Below are 25,602 nucleotides of genomic sequence, written 5' to 3' on the forward strand. Positions count from 1 at the left end.
TTTGGAGCCATTGAAGCCAAGTCTTTTGAAATCACCAGACATTTTTTTAATTTATTCATTTTTCTCTTTTCTGTTTTGCTGTTTTCTGCTTTTTGAATATTTTTACTTATTTATTTTTATATTTATTTCATTATTTTTGTATTTTTGTATTTTTGTTAAACTCAGCGCGAGATAGAGAGTATTACATTTAGGATGGGTTCTTATATAATCCCGGCTAATGCCAAATATCATTTAGTAGACAATCAGTGGGTTTATTTTGTTTACGGAGATCGCATTTCCCTCATCGATTATAGTTTTTAGTATTTTCTTGGATTTAGAGATTTTTCTTTCGTAGTAATTATCATTATTTTTCTTTGCTTAAATTTTATATAAAGTTTATATATATATATATATATATATATATATGTATATATGGTGTATATCTTACATACACATACATATACACATACACATACACGTACACAGGAGTGGAACACACATACATACATATACAGAGAGACATACACACTGAGAGAGATGCACATTTAGTTATTAGCTCGAAAATTCGATTTTTAGCTTCGGTTCTACACATTTATTTTCTGTTTTTTTTTTTCTGTTTTAATTTTAAATTTATAATTTATAATTTATTTTGTTGCTGTTGTTTTTGTTTTTGTGTAATATTTTCTTTATACTAGACACACAGACACATTTAGTGATATTTATAGCTATATCGTTATATCGTTATTATTATGGTGGAAATTGTTTGCTTGAGTTTGCATTAATTTTTAATTGTATTTTTTTTGTTTTTGTGTTTTTTTTTTTTTGTTTACCATTTAACATACAATTACGTTTACAGTTTACAGTTTTACAGTTACAAATTACAGTTATATAACATACACAGATACACAGTAAATTTTATTTAACCATCTTCTTTTCTTTTTCTTCATCATCTATTCCTTCTTGGCTATCGTTTCCTGTTTTTTTTTATTTTTAAATATTATTTGTATTTATTTGTGCGTTGTCGTTGGGAGGGGGGGAGAGGGGAGAGTCGGTTGGTTGTCTCACTCACAAGGATTCAACGACAAGGACACCCACACACACACACACACTCACACACATACTTGACGACGCGTTTACATATATCACGGAAACACAACAAAGCCATTGATACAAAATATATGTTATATATATAAAATATATATATCTCACACACACACACAGACACACACACAGACACACACACACAGACACAAAGAACATACAAACTAACCGATTTATATACTATATTATTAATATGTATATATGCCTGGCTGCTGATCCTCATTTGAATGAATCGATCGATCGATGGGCTGCCTTCTTCTTAAATCCAATAATTCCTCAATCCTATATATGTTATAAAGAAATATATATGTATATATATATGTCCATCCTAACCCCTACCTCCCCCCCCTCACTCATGCATAACTAACACACACACACACACATACACACAGACATTGAATCTAGCTATCTCGTTTTGGCTTCGAGTCCAGCAACCAGGATCCGGATCCGGTTATCCTGGCATTGATCTAGGCCTAGACCATAACGAAAGCATCCTTGCCGCAGAACAGATATGGAAACTGGTCGATCATCGTCTGGACAATGTCCTCCAGATAGGGACGCAGCTGTTCAAAGTGCCCCATGTCCGTAAAGTCAATGGGTATTAGTGTTGGCCACCAGCATATGGCCAAGTTTTTGCTATCCATGCTGTTTAGCTTGGAGTTGTCCGATACACTAAAAAACGAAAGGATCAGAAGGATAATTTATCTATTAGCCATCGACATATATATACTTACTGCACAAAGTGCTGGAATATGTATTTGAGTATGGCAAAGTTGATGGGCGGCAGCTTCTGGAGCAGCGACTTTAAAGCTATCAAGCGGCAACTTCGATCTGTCTTGACCTCCACATTCAGTTTCGAGGAGCCCACACCACGTGATCCTGTTGTTAATTATTCGTTATAATTATTACAATTAACAATTAAGCGATTTATAATTAAATGATATTAACCGGCAATCTCCTCTAGCTCCTTAATGATATCCTTGCTGAACAATGGCGGCAGGCGCTTGGAGAAGAAGTCCTTGAGGGCGGTGGCCACAGCATTAACCGGAATATCCAAAGCATCTATCTCGGTGTTGGCATCTAAATAGATAGATAAATAAATAATATTATAAAGATGTCCTTTAGTCCTTTAATCCTTAATAGGTGATCAATCGGAATGACCGTACCGTCCTCGAATCGCTGGAAGAGCATGTCGACATGCGCCCGGCTACCGGGCACTCGGTATATACCCTCGGAATCGAGTCCCTCCTTCTCAATGAACTCGACACACTTGTTGAGGAATATGGGGATCTCGTCCTTGTCGCTCTTCATGAATTCGGATACACCAGAATCGGGTTTCTCTGCGAAGAAATAATTAATTAATTAAGTAAATTAATTAAATTAGGTAAATTAATTTTTACAGACAGATATCCAGACAGGAAATGAAGAGAAATAAATCATAAAAACACGGGGGGGGGGGGGGGGGGGGGGGGTGGACATTGGACAGATGAACTAATACCCTCGAACTTAATACCTTCGTTTTCATAAATCTGCTCGTACTCGGCCAACTCCTCGGAGTCCTCGTCCTCGCCATCCAATTGGGCGTGATCGTATCGTTTGCCATCCTTATCGACCGGCTCACATCCGGCCAGATATGAGTCGGCCATGCTGCCACTACCGCCCATACCCATACCCAGACCCAGGCCGGTGCTACCCGAACCAGAACCAGATCCCGATCCCGAACCCGAACCGGTGAAATTCATTTTGGCAACAGCATCGCTAACCAGTTGAAAGTTCTTCATGTTCAGTTTGCCCGGCTGCTGGGTGGGCAGGGTGAAGGTGGAGGAGCTCATGGCCGGGCAGTTCCGGCTGGGCGCCTCGCCCACCTTCAGTGTCTGGCTGGGGCCCTTCGGCCGGATCTTGTTCAGATTGGAGTCGATGTGCCGACGGCCGGTGGTGTAGGCGTGTGTGGAGCCACTAAAGTTATTCCAAATGGAGTTCTTGTTCATGTTCCGGCGACCGTCGCTCTTGTCCTCCAACCATTCTGTAAAAATAAATTCCAAATATTTCCGCATTCCTTTGGCGTCAAAAGCTGTTACAGCAGAAGCAACCCCATGATACCGACCCGGAATGCCCCACCATTCGGGACAAGCTTCTACCGAAGATTACCAAAAAGCAAAGCTTCGGCGGTGGCGGCGGAGTCTCCGACGAAGACGACGACAGTGATAGTGATGATGAGGACTTTATCAGGGTGAAGCGACGCGATCATGACGTGGAGGGTGAACCAGTTGAATTGGATCCGAAAGTTGGGCCGAATGAGAAGGAGGAGGAACCTCTAGTGGTGCCGAAGCGGGAGAAGAAGCTGGTCACCAAAGCCTCGCTGGCCAAAAAGGCGCTGAAGAAGAATCTGCAGGTCAACTCGAAGGTCAAGTTCGATGAAGAAGGCGAATCAGTGGTCGACGGACGCAGCCAAATGAAGGCTCTTGCCAGAAAGCAGATGGATGACAATGACGACGACGACGACGATGACGATGGTGGCATTGATTTGGTTCGCTCCAAGGCATTGCTTACCGAAGAGGATCAGTATGACAAGCAGCGGTTCCGGGAGCTGGTCAAGAAACGTCACAAATTGCAGCGCGAAAAGTTGCGCAAAAAGGCGGAGGCAGCCAAGGGCAGCAGCGATGAGGAGGAGGAGGAGGAGGACGACCACGATCACCACAATCCGGATGCGGCCAGTGACAGTGAGCACTCTGTGGATCTCTCCTGGCTACCAGATCCCGATAAGATATACAAAAAGAGATCCAATGAGACTGGTGATGCGACCGCTTCTGCTACCGAATCTGATGCTGGAGAGGATGAGGATGATAGTGGCGACGATGACGATGACGACGACAACTCGGACGAGGAGCCCGCCTACAAAAAGTCCAAGCTAACAAACAAGCTGACCCTGCTCGACACGGAGGCCATTGCGGCCTCTCTCTTGGGCAGCTAGGTTCCATGTTTCTTGCAGGGACTGGACTGTGTGTGAATAAATTAAGGCCAATTTTTTGTTTTCTTCTCGACATAAGGTCTCCCAAATGAAAGGTGTATGTGTGGGCGGGAGCACCGCCCCCTGTGGCCAAGTGCTACTCCACTTTCGGATCCAAAATGGCCAAAATATTTTTATTCGTTTGGTATGGAGTACACGGATACTATTTCATTCATAGCAAGTCATCCGCAGCGCTACTTCCTGTAGGAGAGACACGCCCTCTTCAGAACCTTCAGACGTGGAACTAGACCATCCCGCAGCTCCGGATGGGCCACCAGAAGCGTGCCTGCATTCTGAAATGGAAATGGACGGAATGAGGAGCGACTCTCGCCCACGTCGATGTTGGAAGCATACCTGGTCCCTGGAGTTGAGCTGGCCGAGAGTGGCGAGCCTCCTCTTGTCGGCCTCCAGGCGGTGGATCAGCTTTTCCGTGATGTCAATGGCCTCATTAATGTTCCTAGTCAGGACTCGCTGGAGGGTCTCGATCCTGCCCAGCTCTTCTTGGTCGACTTTCTTCGGCTTCGGCTTGGGGTTGCTTCCAAATACGATCTTCTGACACCACTTAGATATCCCCGTTGGCTCTCCCTTGGAAGCGTGTTCTGCCACGCCCCCTACCACCAGACTGGACCAGAGGGAGCCTGGAGGAGGGCTCTCCTGCAAGAGTTTCACCGAGAGCTCCTTTGCTGTCTCTATGACACCTGGTTGAGGTCGGGTCTGCTTGGCTGGAGGCTCCTTGTCAGCTGGGGGAGCCTGCAGCTCCCGCATCCTCCTGCCGTAGACGCCGTCCGGGCCGAAGTCGTGCCGGAGACTCTCGAGCATGGCCCGGAACTGCTTCTCCAGAGCGGTGGCCTCCAAGCCCTGTAGGTGGTTGAGGGAAGTTCTTGCCCTCTCCAGGCCAGTGCCGAGTGCTCCGGCAACCGTCCCCCAGAACCGTTCCTGGTCTGCCGGAGAGGCGACTGGCTCGTCCAGGAGGGGAATCAGGGTCTCCAGGGTGCTGGCGGCGAAGGCACTCCACTCGAGCATCTGCTCTGTACTCCTCCGGTAGGCGTGGCGGACGAGGGTGTGGTCGGTCCGCAGCTGGTCCAGCCTGGGCCCTCTCCCAGCCTCTCCCAGGTAGCCCAGCGTGTTCCTGTCTATCTTGTCGACCGCCTTCTGCAGGTCGGCCAGCCCCATCTGCGAGTCGACGTCCCTCGCGAGTTCCTCCAGGATCTTGGTCAGAGTCTTTAGGGTTTCATCCACGACATGGGCGTCACTAGGCGCTAGCTGGGCCTCGGGGTTCGGGGGCTCGGGGGAATCGGCGGTCGAAACCATGGCGAGTACCAAGTGCTATGTGTCCGAGAGTTTCGTCGCAAGAGAACCTGCGTCCGCGGCGCCTCGATCTCCACTGAGTTGTCGGACTTCGACTGCTGCCTCGTTCCAGCTCGCAGTATCAGCCGTGTGGTGGTGGTGGTAGAAGAGTACTAGTAGTAGTAGTGGGCTCCGGGGCAATTCCCAGAGAGCAAAGTGATTCATCCGCCAAGACCCGCCATGGTGCATCTTCTATACTATGTACTGTGTTCCCACAAGGGGAACCGAATACTGGGCCTGGGAGAGTTCTCTGGGAGAGCGGCGCACACGCTACTCCCAAGGCACAACCACATTCACAACCACATCCACAACCATGAGATAGTCTCTCCCACACACTTGTGTAGAATGGAGGGGCACCTGGAACTGATAGCGTCTTTGTTCGCCCAGTCTAGCTGCGGAACTGCGGAACTGCGGAACGGAGATCGGTGCTGTTTCTCACACGGCTATTATACGGACATACAGATATACACACATACCTTCATAGGGACGGCCTGGAACGGAGGAGAGTAGAGAGAATGGGTAGCTTCCACAAGGAGATGTACAAGGACCTGGAGTGCGGGCTGCTGGGTATTTCGAGGATTATGGAGAGGTACCGATGCGAGTGGGACAGACGAGTGAAGTTCGCGGAACTGCAATGGGCCATCGACGAAGTCCGTCGATATGTTGGGCCGGGATATGAGGGAAGAGCCAGGGAGAGGATAGAACGGTTGGATCTTTTGAGTCGCACGGCCCGGAGCAACTACCAGGAAGGGGTGGGCCTGATGTTCAAGTGGTGTGTCAGAGCCGGCAGGCAGTTCCAGATGGCCCTGAATCTCGCCAGCGAGGATCCGTCGAAGGCGGACCTGGACATCATTAGGGGGGTGATAGTGAGCGCGGTGGAGGTCGGTCTGGACAGGGCGCTGGCGTCGCTGGAACTGTTGAACGATTCCCATTTGGAGGTCTCCCAGGCAAAGGACCTGTTGCATTCCATTTTGCACGACGTGGTCGATGACTTTGGTCCCAGCGGGCTCTACGGAAGAAGGAGGGGAAGCCTGCAGGCGTTGATGGAAGAAGAACAGTCGGAAAAAAATAGGATCGGAATATCATCACTTGTAGTAGCCTTCGTACCCTTTGGAGCAGCGATCTCTCTTCTGGGAATCCTTGCTATTAAGGCGTGCGAGGAGCGGATACAATCGTACAAAAACCGGATAGATAACATGGAGTCGCTCTACTGGAGCTCGAAGAGGGCACTGGAAGAGGCCAGGCAAGTAGTCAAGGACGGGATCGAGCTGCAGCTGGACGAGGACATAAGACACCTAACAGTTCTCAAAGCAAAAATCGATGAGGCCCACCTTGTATGTTCCGCCTCCTGGCACTGGAGTAACCCACTAACCGTTTCGTATTTTCAGGCAAGGACCTTTCTGAAGTCCAAGAACCCCGACATCCGAGCTCTATTCGTTCCGGTTCTAGGGAAACTGAGGGAGCAGTGCCAGAGCTTCGTCGAGTGGCATGGCTCGATGGAATGATGGAATTCTTATATTTGTTATATTGTTCCCAAATAAAGGAGACTGCAGCTTCAGAGGATCTCTGGAGCCAGCCTTCCCCCAGGAAGGCTACGCAGACACAGCTATTTATTAATTATTTATTTGTATGGCTTCCGGATGGGAAGTACAGGGGCAGCCGGCTATCCAAGTTATCCGGGAACTCCAGGGCAATCATTTCCCGGCTGCGTATCCGTGCCACTTGGCATAATCTTCGCACTGTTTCTGTAACTCCTTCAAGTTGTCAGCGAACTGGTTCCGGGCGACCGTGCTCTGCATCTTCAATAAGGCCTTGTCCTGTAAATAGTAGTAGTAGTAGTAGTAGTAGTAGTAGTAGTAGTAGTAGTAGTAGTAGTAGTAGTAGTGGAGTAGAGCACTTACTTGGTCTGCACTGTCACAAGTCCCTTTAAGGACGATTACGTTGCTGCGATCTTCCTCGAGGGCTCCTATTATGTCGCGTAGCACCTTTTGGGCGTCCTTGATTTTTTTCGTTATGATTTCGAAACAACACTGGATGCCCTTCAGTTGTTCCTTGGGGTCCTTCCTCTCGTTCCACTCCACCAGGGTCTTCACTCCATAGGCCACCGCCACTCCGGCTGCCAAGCCAACAGCAGCCCCAATCGGTCCGAATATTATGGCGCCCAAGGCCGTAAAGATGGCACCAATACCTCCAAAAATTAGGGCAGTTCGTCCTCTATGGATTTCGTGGGTTTTATTCTCCAGCTCCTCTTTCTGCTTCCAGTAGTAGCCACTCTCCGAATGGAAGTCATCGTGGACCTTGTGCTCGATGGACTTGAACAGGTCGCTCAGCTCGGATGCATTCTTAAGGACATCCTCCAATAGTTCAAGGGAGGCTGCTATTTTATGCACACCCTTCGTGACCGACTCGGAGACTATTGTGTACAAGATGTCTCTGTCGTCCTTGGACAAATCCTTGACCCGGATGACGGGCAGGACGGTCTTGAACGTATTCGACGCCGAGACAGCCCACTCAAAAATCAAGCCCACACACTTCTCATAGGTGCGCCGCGCCGTCGTGTTCAAGGCTCGGACCTTGTCCAGCTCCTTCTTGGCGTCACCCTGGTACCCCAGCATGGCTTCGTCGATGGCATCGATGGCCTTCTGCAGCGCAGGGAAGTTCACCCGCGTGTCCAACTCCTTGTTGTATTTGACGACTACTCTTGAGAGGAGGGCAAGTTTCTTTTCCCAATTGCTGTCAGCCTGTTTACTGAAAGTACCCATGACGTCTCGAGTTCTTGGTTTTTTTTTCTAATTTCAATTGAACTGGAAGATAAGTTGACTCCTGGTGGCACTCCTCCCGCTTTGACGGACCGAAAGCGACTGAAAAAGCGATCCACCAGACCACCAGATGAGATCGGACGAGGAGACGAGGAGAGTGGTACACATACACATCTCGAATACACATATGGTTCGTGTGTGAAGACCCAACCGTACACTATCGAGAGCCGGAACCCTGGAAGAGACGACCCGGCACCCGGAGAGTACCTCACGTACACATCGTGAGTCATGAGTGGGGCTAAGAGCCCGGACCGGAATGCCCGGAGAGGTACTCTCTCTCCATACCATATACCTATACCATATACGTACATGGATCTTCGATAAGACAATGGGCGAATGGCAAAAAATATGAGTTGGGCCAGTCCAGTGCCAGTCCAATTCTACACCCAGGAGGACGCAATCGCTGAAATGACTTCGGAGGCGGAAGGGAAAACTTCAAACTCAAACTTCAAACTTTTTAAAGAAAGCATTCTCGTGCTTCTAAATATTATTGGGGAGTGCAGTGGGAACTCCTTTTTGAAACTGAAGCTGGTCGAACTGCAAGATGCCATTGCGACCATAGACAGCGCCATGCTCCTCTATCCGGGGAGTGCCAAGGAGAAGCTGGACGATCTGCGTTCCCGATCCACGAAGGTCCATCGCTCGTACAGCAACTGCGTCAATCCGGTCCTCCTGACCAGTGCATCGGTCGGCAAGACCCTCACCAGCTTCCTTAATGTCGTTGACAGCCAGGATCTGGTGGCGAGCGACGAGGAGATCCTGTGGAGCATGATGGCCCAGTCGCTCAACAATAGCAAGCCCAATGTATCGAAGTCGCTGGACAACCTGAGCATCCTGAAAACGGAAGTGGCAAGTCTGAAGGTCTTGTTCACTCAGCTGAGGAGAAACATTGAAGATGACTACACTGAGTACGGGACGTGCACCAGGGCCATAAAGGACCTGCAGTCCAGGGACAAAAGGGCGCATCGACACTTCAGACACATACAAGAAATGAAGGACTTTCTGAAGGGCCTTTATAAAGCCGCCCTACCCAGCAAAAAAACTGACCAGACCATCGATCAAGGGGTCGATTTTTTGGTCGAGAATGAACCAATTGAGTCCTCCGAGGGTTTAATTAAAATATTCAAATCCTTCCTCAAGCGCCTCCAGGATAAAATAGATGAAGCCAACGGAATCGTGGATGAGGTGCTTCGGAATTTGGAAAGTTTCCAGCAGAACTTCAAAGAGGTCGCGAAGGTGAAGTCTGATGTAAGTAGCTGCGATGTAACCGGAGGATACATAGGCCTAATCCGTTCCATTTATCCATTTATCCTGCAGGATACATTTGTGACATTTTTGGAGAGGAATCCTGGAGAGCGGGACCAGCTGATTCGGCGCATGAAGGACTTGGACAGAGCCTGTCGTGTATACCAGAAGCTGATCACGGGCACCTGACGAGGGACGGCCTGGGAGCTCTATGATTCCTTGTTACACATATCCTATCTCTGAATAAACTACCAGTCCTGGTTCCTTAAAGTTAACCCTCTAAGCACGTTCCTTCCGGGCGACCCTTTCCCTCCGAAGGCCACAGGCCGACGTCCAGGTCCCCCCATCCCTACGCCTGCTCCCCGCCGCGTCTCACAGAATAGAGTGGCAGAGCGGTTCCTCCAATCTGGCTGGGAGAACAAAGACTGCGCTATCAGTTCCAGGTGCCCCTCCCTTCTACACAAGTGTGTGGGAGAGACTATCTCATGGCTGTGGTTGTGGATGTGGTTGTGCCTTGGGAGTAGCGTGTGCGCCGCTCTCCCAGAGAACTCTCCCAGGCCCAGTATTCGGTTCCCCTTGTGGGAACACAGTACATAGTATAGAAGATGCACCATGGCGGGTCTTGGCGGATGAATCACTTTGCTCTCTGGGAATTGCCCCGGAGCCCACTACTACTACTAGTACTCTTCTACCACCACCACCACACGGCTGATACTGCGAGCTGGAACGAGGCAGCAGTCGAAGTCCGACAACTCAGTGGAGATCGAGGCGCCGCGGACGCAGGTTCTCTTGCGACGAAACTCTCGGACACATAGCACTTGGTACTCGCCATGGTTTCGACCGCCGATTCCCCCGAACCCCCGAACCCCGAGGCCCAGCTGGCGCCTAGTGACGCCCATGTCGTGGATGAAACCCTAAAGACTCTGACCAAGATCCTGGAGGAACTCGCGAAGGACGTCGACTCGCAGATGGGGCTGGCCGACCTGCAGAGGGCGGTCGACGAGATAGACAGGAACACGCTGGGCTACCTGGGAGAGGCTGGGAGAGGGCCCAAGCTGGACCAGCTGCGGACCGACCACACCCTCGTCCGCCACGCCTACCGCAGGAGTACTGAGCAGATGCTCGAGTGGAGTGCCTTCGCCGCCAGCACCCTGGAGACCCTGATTCCCCTCCTGGACGAGCCAGTCGCCTCTCCGGCAGACCAGGACCGGTTCTGGCGGACGGTTGCCGGAGCACTCGGCACTGGCCTGGAGAGGGCAGGAACTTCCCTCAACCACCTACAGGGCTTGGAGGCCACCGCTCTGGAGAAGCAGTTCCGGGACATGCTCGAGAGTCTCCGGCACGACTTCGGCCCGGACGGCGTCTACGGCAGGAGGATGCGGGAGCTGAAGGCTCCCCCAGCTGACAAGGAGCCTCCAGCCAAGCAGACCCGACTGCAACCAGGTGCCATAGAGACAGGAGAGGAGCTCTCGGAGAAGCCCTTGCAGGAGAGCCCTCCTCCAGGCTCCCTCCAGGAATCAAGCTGCGCCGCCGAGGGTCTGGTGGTAGGGGACGTGGCAGAACACGCTTCCAAGGGAGAGCCAGCGGGGATATCTAAGTGGTGTCAGAAGATCGGATTTGGAAGCAACCCCAAGCCGAAGTCAAAGCCGAAGCCAGTCGACCAAGAAGAGCTGGGCAGGATCGAGACCCTCCAGCGAGTCCTGACTGAGAACATTGAAGATGCCATTGCCTTCACGAAAAAGCTGATCCACCGCCTGGAGGCCGACAAGAGGAGGCTCGCCACTCTCGGCCAGCTCAACTCCAGGAACCAGGTATGCTTCCAACATCGACGTGGGCGAGAGTCGCTCCTCATTCCGTCCATTTCCATTTCAGAATGCAGGCACGCTTCTGGTGGCCCATCCGGAGCTGCGGGATGGTCTAGTGCCACGTCTGAAGGTTCTGAAGAGGGCGTGTCTCTCCTACAGGGAGCTGCGCTGCGGATGACTTGCTGTGAATGGAATATTCGAGTATCCGTGTACTCCGTACCAGGCACTATTTGCGAATAAAGCCAAACCAAGATCCGTCCATGAGGTCTCTGCAAGGGGAGGGAAAGTAGTCATCGAAGATGGCCATGGAGGGCAGGAAGTGAGAAGTCACCCAGTGAGAAGTCGGTTCGGGAATGCTTCACAAATACTTGGAAAATGGCCACAAATTTATTTTTGTTTCGTTTGATTTCATATTTTTGGTTTTCTTGAAATGTTACTCCACTTTTGGGTATCCACTTTTTCGCCTCCAGGACTCGGATGGTTGCCAGGATGCCGCTGGGATGTCTGGAGTCAGGATGTACGGTATATATGTATGAATGATATATGTATGTATGTATGTATGTATGTATGTATGGATTGGATGTGGACCAGAGCCGGGGGCGTGGAAGCGAGAAGAGGTGGATGGGAGTAAGCGGGACGGCGAGATGACTCGCTTGTTCGCCGCATTTCTTCTTCTTCTTATTATTATTATTATTATTATTATTTTTGTTTTTGTTTTTTTTTTGTGTTTTTGCGGGGGACAGGGATGGGGGTGGGGGCGTGGCTGCTTGGCATGGGCGTGGCATAAAATTTGCTTTTAAAAATATCATTACACATCACGTCAATTACAATTTTTTTTTTTGTTTTCTTTTTCTTTTTTTTTTTTAAAGACATATTTTTTTTTCGTTTTTTTTTTGTTTTGTTTTTGTTTTTTTTAGCGTATATAAATAAATGCATACACATATATACGGTAATATATAGACGGTATATATATGTACGTGTACAAATAATGCAATAGACACACATCTATACAAATTATACTATATAATGGTTAATTTTTTTTCTTCTTCTTCTTTTTCGTTTTTTTTTTTTCAATTTTAATTTTTACTTTTTTGCGTTTGTTTTACTCTTTTACTTATTTCTTCTATCCATTACTCTGTTCTTATTTTTGTCTCTGCTTTTTTTGTTTGTTTTGGCAACAGATTATCCATTATCCTTTATCCTTTATCATTTATCCATCCATTAAGTTTGAGGTCCGTTTTTCAGACACAAGATACACATTTAATTAAGTTACCATTTATATACGTAAAAAATTAATGCTCAATTACAAGAAATAACACTTAGGCGTACAATGTTTGTTGTATTGCATTTTTAATTCATTTCGGTTTTAATAATTCTGCCTTTTTCTTTTATCTCGTTTATCTCTCCTTAATTTCTTTTTTTGTTAGTTTTTAGTTTAAAATTAATACGAGGGGGGGGATGAGAATGGTGGTGGTGAAGGAGAAGGAGGAGGAGGAACAGGAGGGATTCAAAAAAGTCACTAGGTCATACGACTCCAATAAGTAGGCAATGAAAAATGTTCGCTCTCAGATCCTCTCCTTCTATGCGAAAAAAATTTCCCATAGCATACTTTTTGGAGCCATTGAAGCCAAGTCTTTTGAAATCACCAGACATTTTTTTAATTTATTCATTTTTCTCTTTTCTGTTTTGCTGTTTTCTGCTTTTTGAATATTTTTACTTATTTATTTTTATATTTATTTCATTATTTTTGTATATTTGTATTTTTGTTAAACTCAGCGCGAGATAGAGAGTATTACATTTAGGATGGGTTCTTATATAATCCCGGCTAATGCCAAATATCATTTAGTAGACAATCAGTGGGTTTATTTTGTTTACGGAGATCGCATTTCCCTCATCGATTATAGTTTTTAGTATTTTCTTGGATTTGGAGATTTTTCTTTCGTAGTAATTATCATTATTTTTCTTTGCTTAAATTTTATATAAAGTTTATATATATATATATATATATATATATATGTATATATGGTGTATATCTTACATACACATACATATACACATACACATACACGTACACAGGAGTGGAACACACATACATACATATACAGAGAGACATACACACTGAGAGAGATGCACATTTAGTTATTAGCTCGAAAATTCGATTTTTAGCTTCGGTTCTACACATTTATTTTCTGTTTTTTTTTTTCTGTTTTAATTTTAAATTTATAATTTATAATTTATTTTGTTGCTGTTGTTTTTGTTTTTGTGTAATATTTTCTTTATACTAGACACACAGACACATTTAGTGATATTTATAGCTATATCGTTATATCGTTATTATTATGGTGGAAATTGTTTGCTTGAGTTTGCATTAATTTTTAATTGTATTTTTTTTGTTTTTGTGTTTTTTTTTTTTTGTTTACCATTTAACATACAATTACGTTTACAGTTTACAGTTTTACAGTTACAAATTACAGTTATATAACACACACAGATACACAGTAAATTTTATTTAACCATCTTCTTTTCTTTTTCTTCATCATCTATTCCTTCTTGGCTATCGTTTCCTGTTTTTTTTTATTTTTAAATATTATTTGTATTTATTTGTGCGTTGTCGTTGGGAGGGGGGGAGAGGGGAGAGTCGGTTGGTTGTCTCACTCACAAGGATTCAACGACAAGGACACCCACACACACACACACACACACACACACACATACTTGACGACGCGTTTACATATATCACGGAAACACAACAAAGCCATTGATACAAAATATATGTTATATATATAAAATATATATATCTCACACACACACACAGACACACACACAGACACACACACACAGACACAAAGAACATACAAACTAACCGATTTATATACTATATTATTAATATGTATATATGCCTGGCTGCTGATCCTCATTTGAATGAATCGATCGATCGATGGGCTGCCTTCTTCTTAAATCCAATAATTCCTCAATCCTATATATGTTATAAAGAAATATATATGTATATATATATGTCCATCCTAACCCCTACCTCCCCCCCCTCACTCATGCATAACTAACACACACACACACACATACACACAGACATTGAATCTAGCTATCTCGTTTTGGCTTCGAGTCCAGCAACCAGGATCCGGATCCGGTTATCCTGGCATTGATCTAGGCCTAGACCATAACGAAAGCATCCTTGCCGCAGAACAGATATGGAAACTGGTCGATCATCGTCTGGACAATGTCCTCCAGATAGGGACGCAGCTGTTCAAAGTGCCCCATGTCCGTAAAGTCAATGGGTATTAGTGTTGGCCACCAGCATATGGCCAAGTTTTTGCTATCCATGCTGTTTAGCTTGGAGTTGTCCGATACACTAAAAAACGAAAGGATCAGAAGGATAATTTATCTATTAGCCATCGACATATATATACTTACTGCACAAAGTGCTGGAATATGTATTTGAGTATGGCAAAGTTGATGGGCGGCAGCTTCTGGAGCAGCGACTTTAAAGCTATCAAGCGGCAACTTCGATCTGTCTTGACCTCCACATTCAGTTTCGAGGAGCCCACACCACGTGATCCTGTTGTTAATTATTCGTTATAATTATTACAATTAACAATTAAGCGATTTATAATTAAATGATATTAACCGGCAATCTCCTCTAGCTCCTTAATGATATCCTTGCTGAACAATGGCGGCAGGCGCTTGGAGAAGAAGTCCTTGAGGGCGGTGGCCACAGCATTAACCGGAATATCCAAAGCATCTATCTCGGTGTTGGCATCTAAATAGATAGATAAATAAATAATATTATAAAGATGTCCTTTAGTCCTTTAATCCTTAATAGGTGATCAATCGGAATGACCGTACCGTCCTCGAATCGCTGGAAGAGCATGTCGACATGCGCCCGGCTACCGGGCACTCGGTATATACCCTCGGAATCGAGTCCCTCCTTCTCAATAAACTCGACACACTTGTTGAGGAATATGGGGATCTCGTCCTTGTCCGAACTGATCATTAGCTTGCCAAATTGCGCCTCCGCCGATTCGGCCAGTCCCTTGGCATTCTGTTTGAGCTTTCGCTTTAGCTTCTTCTCCTGCTCCTTTTCCTTCTCCTGGATTTTACGGAGACGAGCCGTCTCCTCTTTGATGCGTCGCTTCTCCAGCTTCTCAAAGTCCTTCAGACATTTGGCGTTCATGTTGTATTCCGGCAGGGTTTCAGTCCCAAAGATGACGCCACCGGCTAGCTCCGGCACCATAGAGTACTACGATAGGGAGAGATGATATGGAAATTATTAAATCCTTCAGAGGAAAGGATGTGATGGGAAGTACCTCTGGAGATTTGTCGCTCTTCATGAATTCGGATACACCAGAATCGGGTTTCTCTGCGAAGAAATAATTAATTAATTAAGTAAATTAATTAAATTAAATTAAGTAAAGTAATTTTTACAGACAGATATCCAGACAGGAAATGAAGAGAAATAAATCATAAAAACACGACACATACTCTTCTCACCTGCTCCACCGACTCCAACTCCAACTCCAACTCCGACTCCCACTCCGACTCCAACTCCAACGCCGACGCCACCACCGACTCCCACAGCCATGCGCTGATAGTGGAGCGGTATCTCCGGCGGACTCACATAACCGAACGGCGGCACCCGTGGCGTCTGGACGGGAATGGCCACCTTCTTCTTCTTTTGCTTCTTGGCGGTGGCCGGCTTCTTGCTGCTGGCCTTGTAGAATGCGTTCTGCTGTCGCACCCGTCGCTCCGTGGAACTGGCACAGCTATCCGATTCGGTGCAGTCTGTAAACGGATACGGATTACATAGTAGGATTACATTATAGATCGGATGGAAGTGTTAGTTTGGACAAGGACAAGGGATGAGGCGGCGTGGGATGGTTGAGGTGAGGTGGGGGGGGGGGGGGTGGTGGACATTGGACAGATGAACTAATACCCTCGAACTTAATACCTTCGTTTTCATAAATCTGCTCGTACTCGGCCAACTCCTCGGAGTCCTCGTCCTCGCCATCCAATTGGGCGTGATCGTATCGTTTGCCATCCTTATCGACCGGCTCACATCCGGCCAGATATGAGTCGGCCATGCTGCCACTACCGCCCATACCCATACCCAGACCCAGGCCGGTGCTACCCGAACCAGAACCAGATCCCGATCCCGAACCCGAACCGGTGAAATTCATTTTGGCAACAGCATCGCTAACCAGTTGAAAGTTCTTCATGTTCAGTTTGCCCGGCTGCTGGGTGGGCAGGGTGAAGGTGGAGGAGCTCATGGCCGGGCAGTTCCGGCTGGGCGCCTCGCCCACCTTCAATGTCTGGCTGGGGCCCTTCGGCCGGATCTTGTTCAGATTGGAGTCGATGTGCCGACGGCCGGTGGTGTAGGCGTGTGTGGAGCCACTAAAGTTATTCCAAATGGAGTTCTTGTTCATGTTCCGGCGACCGTCGCTCTTGTCCTCCAACCATTCTGTAAAAAAAATTCCAAATATTTCCGCATTTAGACCAAAAATGGATCTCAAGGATCTATCTCAAGGACACAAGGAGAGACAAAGGCAAAAAACTCAAAAATATGTCAAGGATATGGATGGATTAACCTGCATCGTGGGTGGCCAATGAATCCTTCGATCCGCTGACATCGGCTGCTTGTCGAGAAAACGAGGAAAGAAATAAATGAGACCAAGAGACACACACACCAGGCCATCGTCAGGATATATCAGGATATATCTATTAGTTAACTAGCTGCAGGATATTCGAAAAATGAAAGCAAATGGAACAAACTAACGAAGAACAGAGAGTGAAAAGCAAAAGGATAACGGATAACGGATAACATTTGTACACATCGGATTCGGATAAGTGTTCTTTTGGTTTCTGGCGGGGATCTGGTGGCAGGATCTAATATGGATATACTTTATGTACATATTGGAATAAAAATAAATAAATAAAATAAATGAGAGGGCAGGGAGGAGGAAACATTCAGGAGTGGAGTGGATGGATGGAAGAAATCCTCTTTTGCCTTGGATATCCTTAAAGATATTACTAGATTTTTGGTTCTCTTTTGATCCTTTTTTTTCAATTTCAATTTCAACAATTTTGACAATGAATAGTTCGAGTCCATTCGCTTCCTTCCACTAGACTTGAATTGAAAATGATTTAAGAATGAAAATTATATATTTTTAAAAGGAATTTCTTAAACAATTATATATCCAAGGATATCCCAGAGGTGAAGATCAAAATGACAGGGACGTGCTCAAGGGGGGGCTTATATCACTCTCGATAATATATCTATAGATAAAGATCTTTATAGTCTTTCCTTATTAGATCTATAGATAATAGATCTTTAAAATCATAGATAGATCTTGAGAGTCTGGATAATAGATCTATAGATATATCACTTGGAAGGATACTGGATCTATAGATATATCTAGATATATATTCATATTTTTTTATTATTAGATCTATAGATCTTCATAGTCTCTTATTATCCGATCTATAGATACTGATCCTGGTAATATATCATAAAGAGATAGATCATAATAGTCTTGATAATAGATCTATAGATATAGATCTTGATAATATATCATAGATAGATAGTTATAGATCTTATATTATATTTTTATTAGATCTATAGATCTTAATAGATATAGAACTTTCGTAATAGATCTATAGATACAGATCTTGATAGTAGATCTATATAGATCTTGATAATAGATCTATGGTTATAGATATTTATATTATTTTATTATTAGATCTATAGATACAGATCTTGATAGAAGATGGTAGATGAAGAACATTATAGTCTTTTATTATTAGATCTGTGGATATAGACCTATCAAGATCTTGATAATGGAACTATAGATACTGATCTTGATAATATATCATAATATCTTAAAAGTTTTGATCATAGATCTATAGATACAGATCATAATAGTCTTGATAATAGATCTATAGATATAGATCTTGATAATATATCATAGATAGATAGTTATAGATATTTATATTATTTTATTATTAGATCTATAGATATAGATCTTGAGATCTATGGTTATAGATATTTATATTATTTTATTATTAGATCTATAGATACAGATCTTCATTCGATTCATAGTCTTCTATTACAATATCTATAGTTATAGATTTAAATAATCTTATATTATTAGATCTATAGATCGTTATGGTCTCTTATTATCCGATCTATAGCTATGGACCCATCACTATCCGACAATAGAACTGCAGATATTTTATGTAATATTTAATTATTGTGAAATGGAGGCCCCCCTTTAAGCCCGTACCCGATCTCTACGAATTCTGTGAGAGGTTTGTGAAGAGCGTTGGTGTTTTCTCGAGTGATTCGACCAAAGGAACAAAAACTAAACCATACTATAGAACCAAGGTGAAAAATAAATATTTATCTATATCTCTAAATTATGAATACGAGAGAGATAGATATAGTAAATAGTGACAGAGACAGATAGATAGATAGAGAGAGAGATAAAGATATAAATGAGAATATAGGAGAAATATATTCAAATAGTTAGATTACATGTTATTTCTTCCAAACTTGATTCTGAAGCCGAAACGAATTGACTCTTATATGTGCATGTAATGAGCTGATGATCTGGAGGGGCTGGCTCTGGAGGAGTTGTTGGAGGAGGGAATATCTGGAATCCTTTTTATTATTATATATTTTCGTTTCGATTCGTTTCGATTCGATATGATACCGGGAATCGAGTTGATTCGATTCGATTCGATTTGATTCGATTTCGATTTCGGATTAACGATTGAGATCAGAGATTAACGACAACAACAAATACACACACAGAGATAAATCGATAAAAAAAAAAAAAAACAACATGGTTATGGTTAATCGTTAATTAATTAATTAATTCATAATAATCATTATAGAGTATACATATAAGTTATATATGGATATATGGTATTATCTCAATGGAAATGATTGGATGAATGAATTCGAATGAACGATGAATGAATGGAATGAATGAATGAATGAATATATATTCATATTCGTGGATATATATATAAGATTAGATATGTATAACAGATATATATATATATATATAGTTTATTGGCTTGGGATTACGAATTCTGAATGAGTTTGGTTTCTGTTTTTTTTTTTAGCATTTTTTTTGGATGGGAGGGGGGGACTAGCTATTAATTATATTTTAAGGACTCGACTCTGGATGGCCAGGATGGAACTTACTTTGATGGAGGTGCTTGGGTTTTTCGTTGTTGTCATCGTAGATTTCATCTAATGATATATCTCTTTCTTCTACAATTAATTACAAATTATTATTTATATTATTACATATTATTTATGATATGATTTTTTTTTTGTACCATTTAATGAGTTGAGAGATCGGGTAGGAAGCATTTCGTAATTCTCGCTGCCGGAACCATCTGTTCCAAGTGTATTCGATAGCATATAGCTTTCGTGGCGTGGCGGTGGGCGTGGCATCTGGTTAACCGAGTTCTCCAATGTACCCTCACCCGAATCCAATGTAATTGACTCCTCCACATGCAAGTTCTCCACCTCGTACTTATTATCCCAGGCATTTTTTAGGAATGGATTATAAAAAGCAACTAAAATTCAAAGTTTTTAACTTAATATTTTTTTTATATGAGATAGAGTGGATAGATGGACGTACACTTGACATACTGATCCGCTGAGAAGGTCATGAAGCTGCCCTTGAAACGATCAGCCACCGCATTGCCCTCGGTGATCAAGAACTGGCAGATGTCACTATTGAAGAACGCGTTCACACCACCGCTCTCCGTGACAGCTATGATTTGTAAAGGAATGTTGGCATTCTGGGCAGCCAGGATACTAAAATATATATATTTATATTATATTTTATAGCCACTTTGAAACTCAATTAAACTCACCTTAAGTTGGCCAAAGAGGAGCGACGCTTGGCGGAATAAAAATAAATATAGCCATGGATGAGTTCATCGCGATACTGGCTAGTGCCGTGATAGGAGGACAGTATGAACTCCACCCGCCTCTTGGCATCACCAATGAACACATCAATTATAATCGAATGCTCACCGGCCTTGACCAGCGTCGATTCGGCCACCAGGGGCTGGACAATGTTCTCGATATCGTACTGATCGCCACAGAAGATGCAGCACAGGATGCGCAAATCGGTGTGATTGGAGGGATATGGCTCGTAGCTCTTCATTTCGGTTAGTTTCAACGATAGGATGACAATGTTCAGTATATCATATACATATTTCTGATGATTCTGCGTATGATCAATGAAATCGCAGTGCAGCATCTCTGATAGACGCATACCCTCGCTCCGCAGATACTCCACTTCGTTCTCTTTCAGATCCTGCGGCTGATACACCAATACAATTGGCAGATTCTCAAACTTATCCTCCAGCTCCAAATTGCATAGAAGCGTTCGCTCCAAGTTATCCTTGAGCGTTTCAAACGACTGCTGGTTGGAATAGACGCAGATGAGACCTGAAATTTGTTTCCAATATTAGTCATTTTGGTTCATAGTTATGGCTTCTGGTGACTAAGCTTCACAACAAGGCGGCAATTAAGCGAACAATTAATTGAGAGAACTTAGTCATGGCATGTGTTCATCGGTTTCTTAAATTAATTGCCGTCTTAAAACAGCCACCGCCTTGTTGTTGGAAGGAGAAGAACTAACTACCCACCACTTGAGTAGACATCGATGGCCTTGAAGGCCTCCATGTCGCCATTGGCAATCCTATAGTTAAGATAATACGTTTGATTCTCGTAGATGTACTCTCCCTTGCTGCCCGTACAGATCCGTATATCGTTCAGCAGATCACTGGCCAAATGCTCCGACCCGACAATCAATAGATTCAGTGTCCGATCACTGCCACCGGTGCTCTTCCATCCGCCACCGCCACTGGGTGTTTTATGATTGCCGGTGGTCTTGTCGGAGAGCACCTCCTCGATCAGGCTATCAACACAGTTGTAGAAGAAGGGACAGTGCTCTCGGATGGGGCAGTGAATGAAGCGAAGATGCTGCAGGAGCATCATACGACGCTCCTGATCCAAACGATCGAGCATCTTGTAGCGTGAATCCTCCTGTATAACTTCCGTGATCTGGCGTACATCCTCCTGGGTGATATTGTCGACATTCTTGAACTGCAGAAAGTACTGGGCATGCTCCAGGAGTAGTTCCACAAAGTTCTGCTTGCTCTTCTCAATAATCTCGTCCTGATGGATGTCATAGATCTGTTGGCAGTCGTGCTCCGACAGCGCCTCGAAACATTCCCGTCCCATGAACAGGACCCGCACCTCGGACAACTGTTTCCCAGGCGTCACAAATCCAGACTCCTCCAGCAGCATCTTGAACTGTTGCTTCCATCTGGGAGACAAAACAAAAGAACAGAGATTTAAAAAAGGATAAAATTTAAGGGAAATATGAATAAGTTACCCAATTTTCTTTTTATCCTGTTGCACGGAATTTAAATAGTTACGGAAAACTGTCTCCGCCTCGGATGTTTCGAGAACATCAAACGGTATACGCGCCTCATCCTCGGCCTCGTCCATGTCCACCAGCTCTGTCCATGATGCCTGCGGGCACTCAAAGAAATACTGCTCGAAATCGATATGATTCTGTAAATAGTTTCGTGCCCCCTCCCACGCATCCTCGTCACTGATATTCAACGCTCCGATATCCGGCAGCATACACTCCAGCGCCAATGCAAATTTATCCAAATACTGTGCTAGTTTCTTATTGAGATGATCGTCGCGTAGCTTCTTCATGTGACGCCGGAACAGTTTCTGGCCAGCTTCGTGACCAAAAATGTTAAGGAACTCATTCCATTCACGATACTGTGATAGCATCTTCGATCCCTGCGACCACAATACATGATAATCGGTTATCTGATTCCGTATCAGTCGTGTAACAGCCTCCGATCTGGTATCGAGGAGTTCTTTACGGGATTTGGCCGACTCCTGGTATGAGATGATCTTTACCCGGTTCTTAACCTTGTCGATCATCTGGGCGAGGAGTAGGAAGGCCAAATCAATATTAATACTCTCATGGGCGGATGTCTCGATGAGTTGTACGGTGCTCTTATAATCCTTCCGTTGGCTAATCTTCTCCGCCTCCCTAACATACAGCTCGTAGGCATCATCGTTCTTGGTGGTCACCAGCACCAACGGTTTCTTATTCTTCAATATACTGGCAATGGCATTCTGTACGAACTCCACCTGCTTCTCGACACTCCGATTGGGCACTGGACTAACATCGAAGACGACAACAAAGCCATCAATACTTAGCCTTCCATCGGGCATCACCTTCTGTTCATATTCCTTTTCGATTCCCAATTGATTCTTGCATATGTACATTAGTTTCTCCGCAGAGAAGACCTTGGTGGCGGTGCACCGCTTCAGATACGGATCCATTTTACCGACCTTAAAGGCCTGAAAAGTGGAATCGTCCATGAATTCGGTCTGTTCGATAATATTGAATTGGTATTCAACGCCCTCGTCCGTCGTCTTTCGCACCTCGCCCCAATAGAGGAAGTGATCATTGTTGACGATCCTGCCACTAAAATCGCTCTGGCTGAGCACTGATATGTGATCGATGAAGTAGTCATCGGCCATCGGTCGCATGAATCTGTTGCAGAGGCATGACTTGCCGACACCCACCTGGCCGCGGTCCTTTTCGGTCCCGGATAGTCCAATGACCGAGATGTTGAACTGACGCATCTTGACGTACCTGGAAAGGATTAGAGGATACTTATAAGTGATATAATCTGTTGGATGACTCAAGGAAAGGGGCAATCTTGGCAAGAAAACTAATTCTAAACTTCGCACAAAGATGCTATATGGATGGCCTTCCATACAACCTTCAAGAAAGTGATTCACAACCGAGATTAGCACTTTTGGAACCGGAATAGATTTAATGAGAGAGAGAGGGAGAGGGAGAGATGGAAGCTACTCCGGATAGACTACTCCGGATTCGAATTTTGATTCACAAGGACATCCGGATATGGATTAAAAACGGATGTCAGAAGGATATTTATGTTTACACTTATTGGCAATGGCACTGGAACAGGTTAACCTTGTCCTGGCTCTGGCCGAGATCTCTATGTCCTTGTCACAATTTTTGCACAATTTTTCGCATCACGATTTTCGGACTGTCGGGGTCGGTTTTGGGTTTTTGGTTTCAGTTTCGGTGGCGGATGTGGCCAGAACTACGGATACATCCACGGATTGGGCCACAAAAAAAGAAACACACACACACACTAACACACAGACTCATACGGAGCAGGAGCAAGAGCAAAAAAAGGACGAGAAGAGCACAGGAGAGCAGAAGGTGTGCGACAAGGACAGAGCAAGAGCCTGGCGGCTGCTGTGACAAAAAAAAAAAAAAAAAATACTCGCGATTTTCTTAGCCGGCGCTTCGTGAAAAGTCCTTTTGGATGTGATTTGTTTTTTTTTTTCTCTCATTTCAATATCCTTTCATCTGGCACTCCAATCTCCTTTCATCAATCATATTCTTCCATATCCTTTACCGTTATTTTGTTGGCTTTGTTTACCTGCTTATCTTACAAATTATTTATTTTTCTATTTTTCCTTTATTTTTTTACAACATTTTTCGTTCAAAGGAAAGTCAGTCTGCAACAAATCCTTTTTTCGTCCTGACTGCTACTGCTGCTGCTGCTGCTGCTACTTCGGCTGCTGCTGCGGGCTGCTCCTGCTGCTGCTGCTGCGTGCTGTTGCCGCTACAGCGCAAGACAGTGCAAGAGAGAAAGAGAGCGAGTGAGAGAGTGGGCGTCCGGTATGGTGTGTGGGTGGGCGTGTGTGTGTGTGTGTGTGTGTGTTGTTGTTGTTGCTGTTGCATTTTTCCCATGGTGGGGAGAGATGCCCAATTTGTTGCTGTGTTATCCTACTATCCAAGTGCTCCGGATGGCGGATGGCAGATAGCGGCTTCAATGAGAGTTACATACACACATACACACACACACATACATACATACATATGTAAAATAAAACTAATAATGGGCATTAATTGAGTTTTTCCGGCACTCGCACTTCCACGTGAGTGTAACTGTAACTGTATGCGTGTGTGTGTGTGTGTGTGAGGATGGGAAGTGCAGCCGAGAAGCGCAGAAGCGAAATTGGAGCTGCAACAGATTTCCTGTACAATCTTCTACATTCCCGGGCTGCACAACAACAACATCGAACAACAACAAAAACAATAAGAAGAGAGCAACTAGCAGTAGCTAGCAATAGCCACTGATAACGAAAAGAAAACAACAAAAAAAACAAGGAAAGAAAAGAAAAAAGAAAAGAAAATAAAGAACGGCCCACGGTTATTGTTGTTGGTCCACTGGGAGGGAGTTCCAAAAAGAGAGAGGGGGTGTGGATGTGGGAGTGGAAGTGGAAGTGGGAGCGGGTGCTAGAGCTGTTGCTGTTGCAGTTTCAGTGGGCGGGGCGAGGCGGTGGCGGCGACGGCAGCAGAACTGATGAGAGAGCAATAAAAATTACCAATTTCTTTATTTTCTTTCAGTTTTTGGCCAAAAATTATCACAAATTTTGGACAAAAATTGATGCAAAAAGAAGAAAATCATAAAGCAACAGCAACAACAACAAAAAATCACAAACTTCTTGTTCTCTTTCTTTCTCTTTCCAGCCCACTCTCTCTCTCTCTCACACTCTGTGTCTCACTCTCTCTCTCTCTCTCGATAGAGCTCTCTCAAAAGACAATTACCTGCCCTGCAGTTGCGCACAAAGAAGAAATGCTGAATATAAACCGTTTTTCTTTAGATTTCTATTTTTTGTATTCTTATTTTTTTAGCCCTTAGTAAAACGACAGCAACAAATTGTTTAGAGTTTGTATATTTTCTTTAATTATATTTCCAATTTCCATGCACAAGAAACACTCAACACACACACACACACACACAAACAGAGAGACACACAGACACAAACACTAGGGAGAGGAGGGAGGTAGGGGGGCAGCGGGGAGAAAGCGTACACAACGTATACAAGAAGAGACAATTACGAATCGCGTATAAGACGCACACAGGAAACAGGCGAAAGCGAAAAACGAAAGTCCTTTCAATACGATTGCCAGTGAATGTTAATCCGACTTACAATTATTGCACTTGCTCCAATGCGTGGGATCGGATCGAACGTTATAAATATGAGCAAGAGTAATTTCACATCCGAGCCGAGCTTTAACAACAACAAAAATGCAACTGTGTGGCCGCAGATTGCGCATTTAACAATACCATCCGCATCTCGCGGATATATACCAAATGTATTTCTTAAATA

At 44.7% G+C, this 25,602-nt stretch overlaps 6 protein-coding genes across 14 annotated transcripts; 3 read left to right on the forward strand and 3 right to left on the reverse strand.

The window, feature by feature from the left end:
- Window positions 1-927: 927 nt before the first annotated feature.
- Window positions 928-25,561, reverse strand: LOC6502103 (rho GTPase-activating protein 190). 9 transcript variants are annotated; one of them, XM_032453488.2, is made up of 17 exons: window positions 25,423-25,561; window positions 21,746-23,038; window positions 20,994-21,676; window positions 20,211-20,793; window positions 19,973-20,151; window positions 19,665-19,907; window positions 19,528-19,596; window positions 18,850-18,975; window positions 16,904-16,948; window positions 16,267-16,776; window positions 15,801-16,100; window positions 15,626-15,678; window positions 15,289-15,558; window positions 2,247-2,370; window positions 2,029-2,160; window positions 1,815-1,959; window positions 928-1,752 (listed from the first exon to the last, which is right to left on the reverse strand). In XM_032453488.2, the coding sequence occupies exons 2-17, from the start codon at window positions 23,026-23,028 to the stop codon at window positions 1,554-1,556; spliced, it is 4,944 nt and encodes a 1,647-aa protein (XP_032309379.1). In that variant the 5' UTR covers window positions 23,029-23,038; window positions 25,423-25,561; the 3' UTR covers window positions 928-1,553. The 9 variants fall into 9 exon arrangements, with proteins under 9 accessions (XP_032309379.1, XP_032309380.1, XP_032309378.1 ...); XM_032453489.2 differs by lacking the exons at window positions 928-1,752; window positions 1,815-1,959; window positions 2,029-2,160; window positions 2,247-2,370 and adding exons at window positions 13,842-14,670; window positions 14,733-14,877; window positions 14,947-15,078 and having other exon boundaries at window positions 15,165-15,558; window positions 15,810-16,100; XM_032453487.2 differs by lacking the exons at window positions 928-1,752; window positions 1,815-1,959; window positions 2,029-2,160; window positions 2,247-2,370 and adding exons at window positions 13,842-14,670; window positions 14,733-14,877; window positions 14,947-15,078 and having other exon boundaries at window positions 15,165-15,558.
- Window positions 4,194-5,493, reverse strand: LOC6502105. The gene is made up of 2 exons (XM_001966165.4): window positions 4,442-5,493; window positions 4,194-4,380 (listed from the first exon to the last, which is right to left on the reverse strand). The coding sequence occupies exons 1-2, from the start codon at window positions 5,396-5,398 to the stop codon at window positions 4,282-4,284; spliced, it is 1,056 nt and encodes a 351-aa protein (XP_001966201.1). The 5' UTR covers window positions 5,399-5,493; the 3' UTR covers window positions 4,194-4,281.
- LOC6502302 lies at window positions 5,825-6,989 on the forward strand. The gene is made up of 2 exons (XM_001966166.4): window positions 5,825-6,768; window positions 6,823-6,989. The coding sequence occupies exons 1-2, from the start codon at window positions 5,950-5,952 to the stop codon at window positions 6,937-6,939; spliced, it is 936 nt and encodes a 311-aa protein (XP_001966202.1). The 5' UTR covers window positions 5,825-5,949; the 3' UTR covers window positions 6,940-6,989.
- On the reverse strand, window positions 6,989-8,301 carry LOC6502104. The gene is made up of 2 exons (XM_001966167.4): window positions 7,336-8,301; window positions 6,989-7,251 (listed from the first exon to the last, which is right to left on the reverse strand). Exons 1-2 carry the CDS (start codon window positions 8,194-8,196, stop codon window positions 7,129-7,131), a joined length of 984 nt encoding a protein of 327 aa, XP_001966203.2. The 5' UTR covers window positions 8,197-8,301; the 3' UTR covers window positions 6,989-7,128.
- Window positions 8,594-9,773, forward strand: LOC6502303. The gene is made up of 2 exons (XM_001966168.3): window positions 8,594-9,501; window positions 9,571-9,773. Exons 1-2 carry the CDS (start codon window positions 8,602-8,604, stop codon window positions 9,685-9,687), a joined length of 1,017 nt encoding a protein of 338 aa, XP_001966204.3. The 5' UTR covers window positions 8,594-8,601; the 3' UTR covers window positions 9,688-9,773.
- On the forward strand, window positions 10,239-11,562 carry LOC6502304. Its single transcript, XM_001966169.4, has 2 exons — window positions 10,239-11,309; window positions 11,371-11,562. The coding sequence occupies exons 1-2, from the start codon at window positions 10,329-10,331 to the stop codon at window positions 11,479-11,481; spliced, it is 1,092 nt and encodes a 363-aa protein (XP_001966205.1). The 5' UTR covers window positions 10,239-10,328; the 3' UTR covers window positions 11,482-11,562.
- Window positions 25,562-25,602: the final 41 nt, after the last annotated feature.

Source organism: Drosophila ananassae, chromosome XL (genome assembly GCF_017639315.1).
Source record: "Drosophila ananassae strain 14024-0371.13 chromosome XL, ASM1763931v2, whole genome shotgun sequence".
NCBI lineage: Eukaryota > Metazoa > Arthropoda > Insecta > Diptera > Drosophilidae > Drosophila > Drosophila ananassae.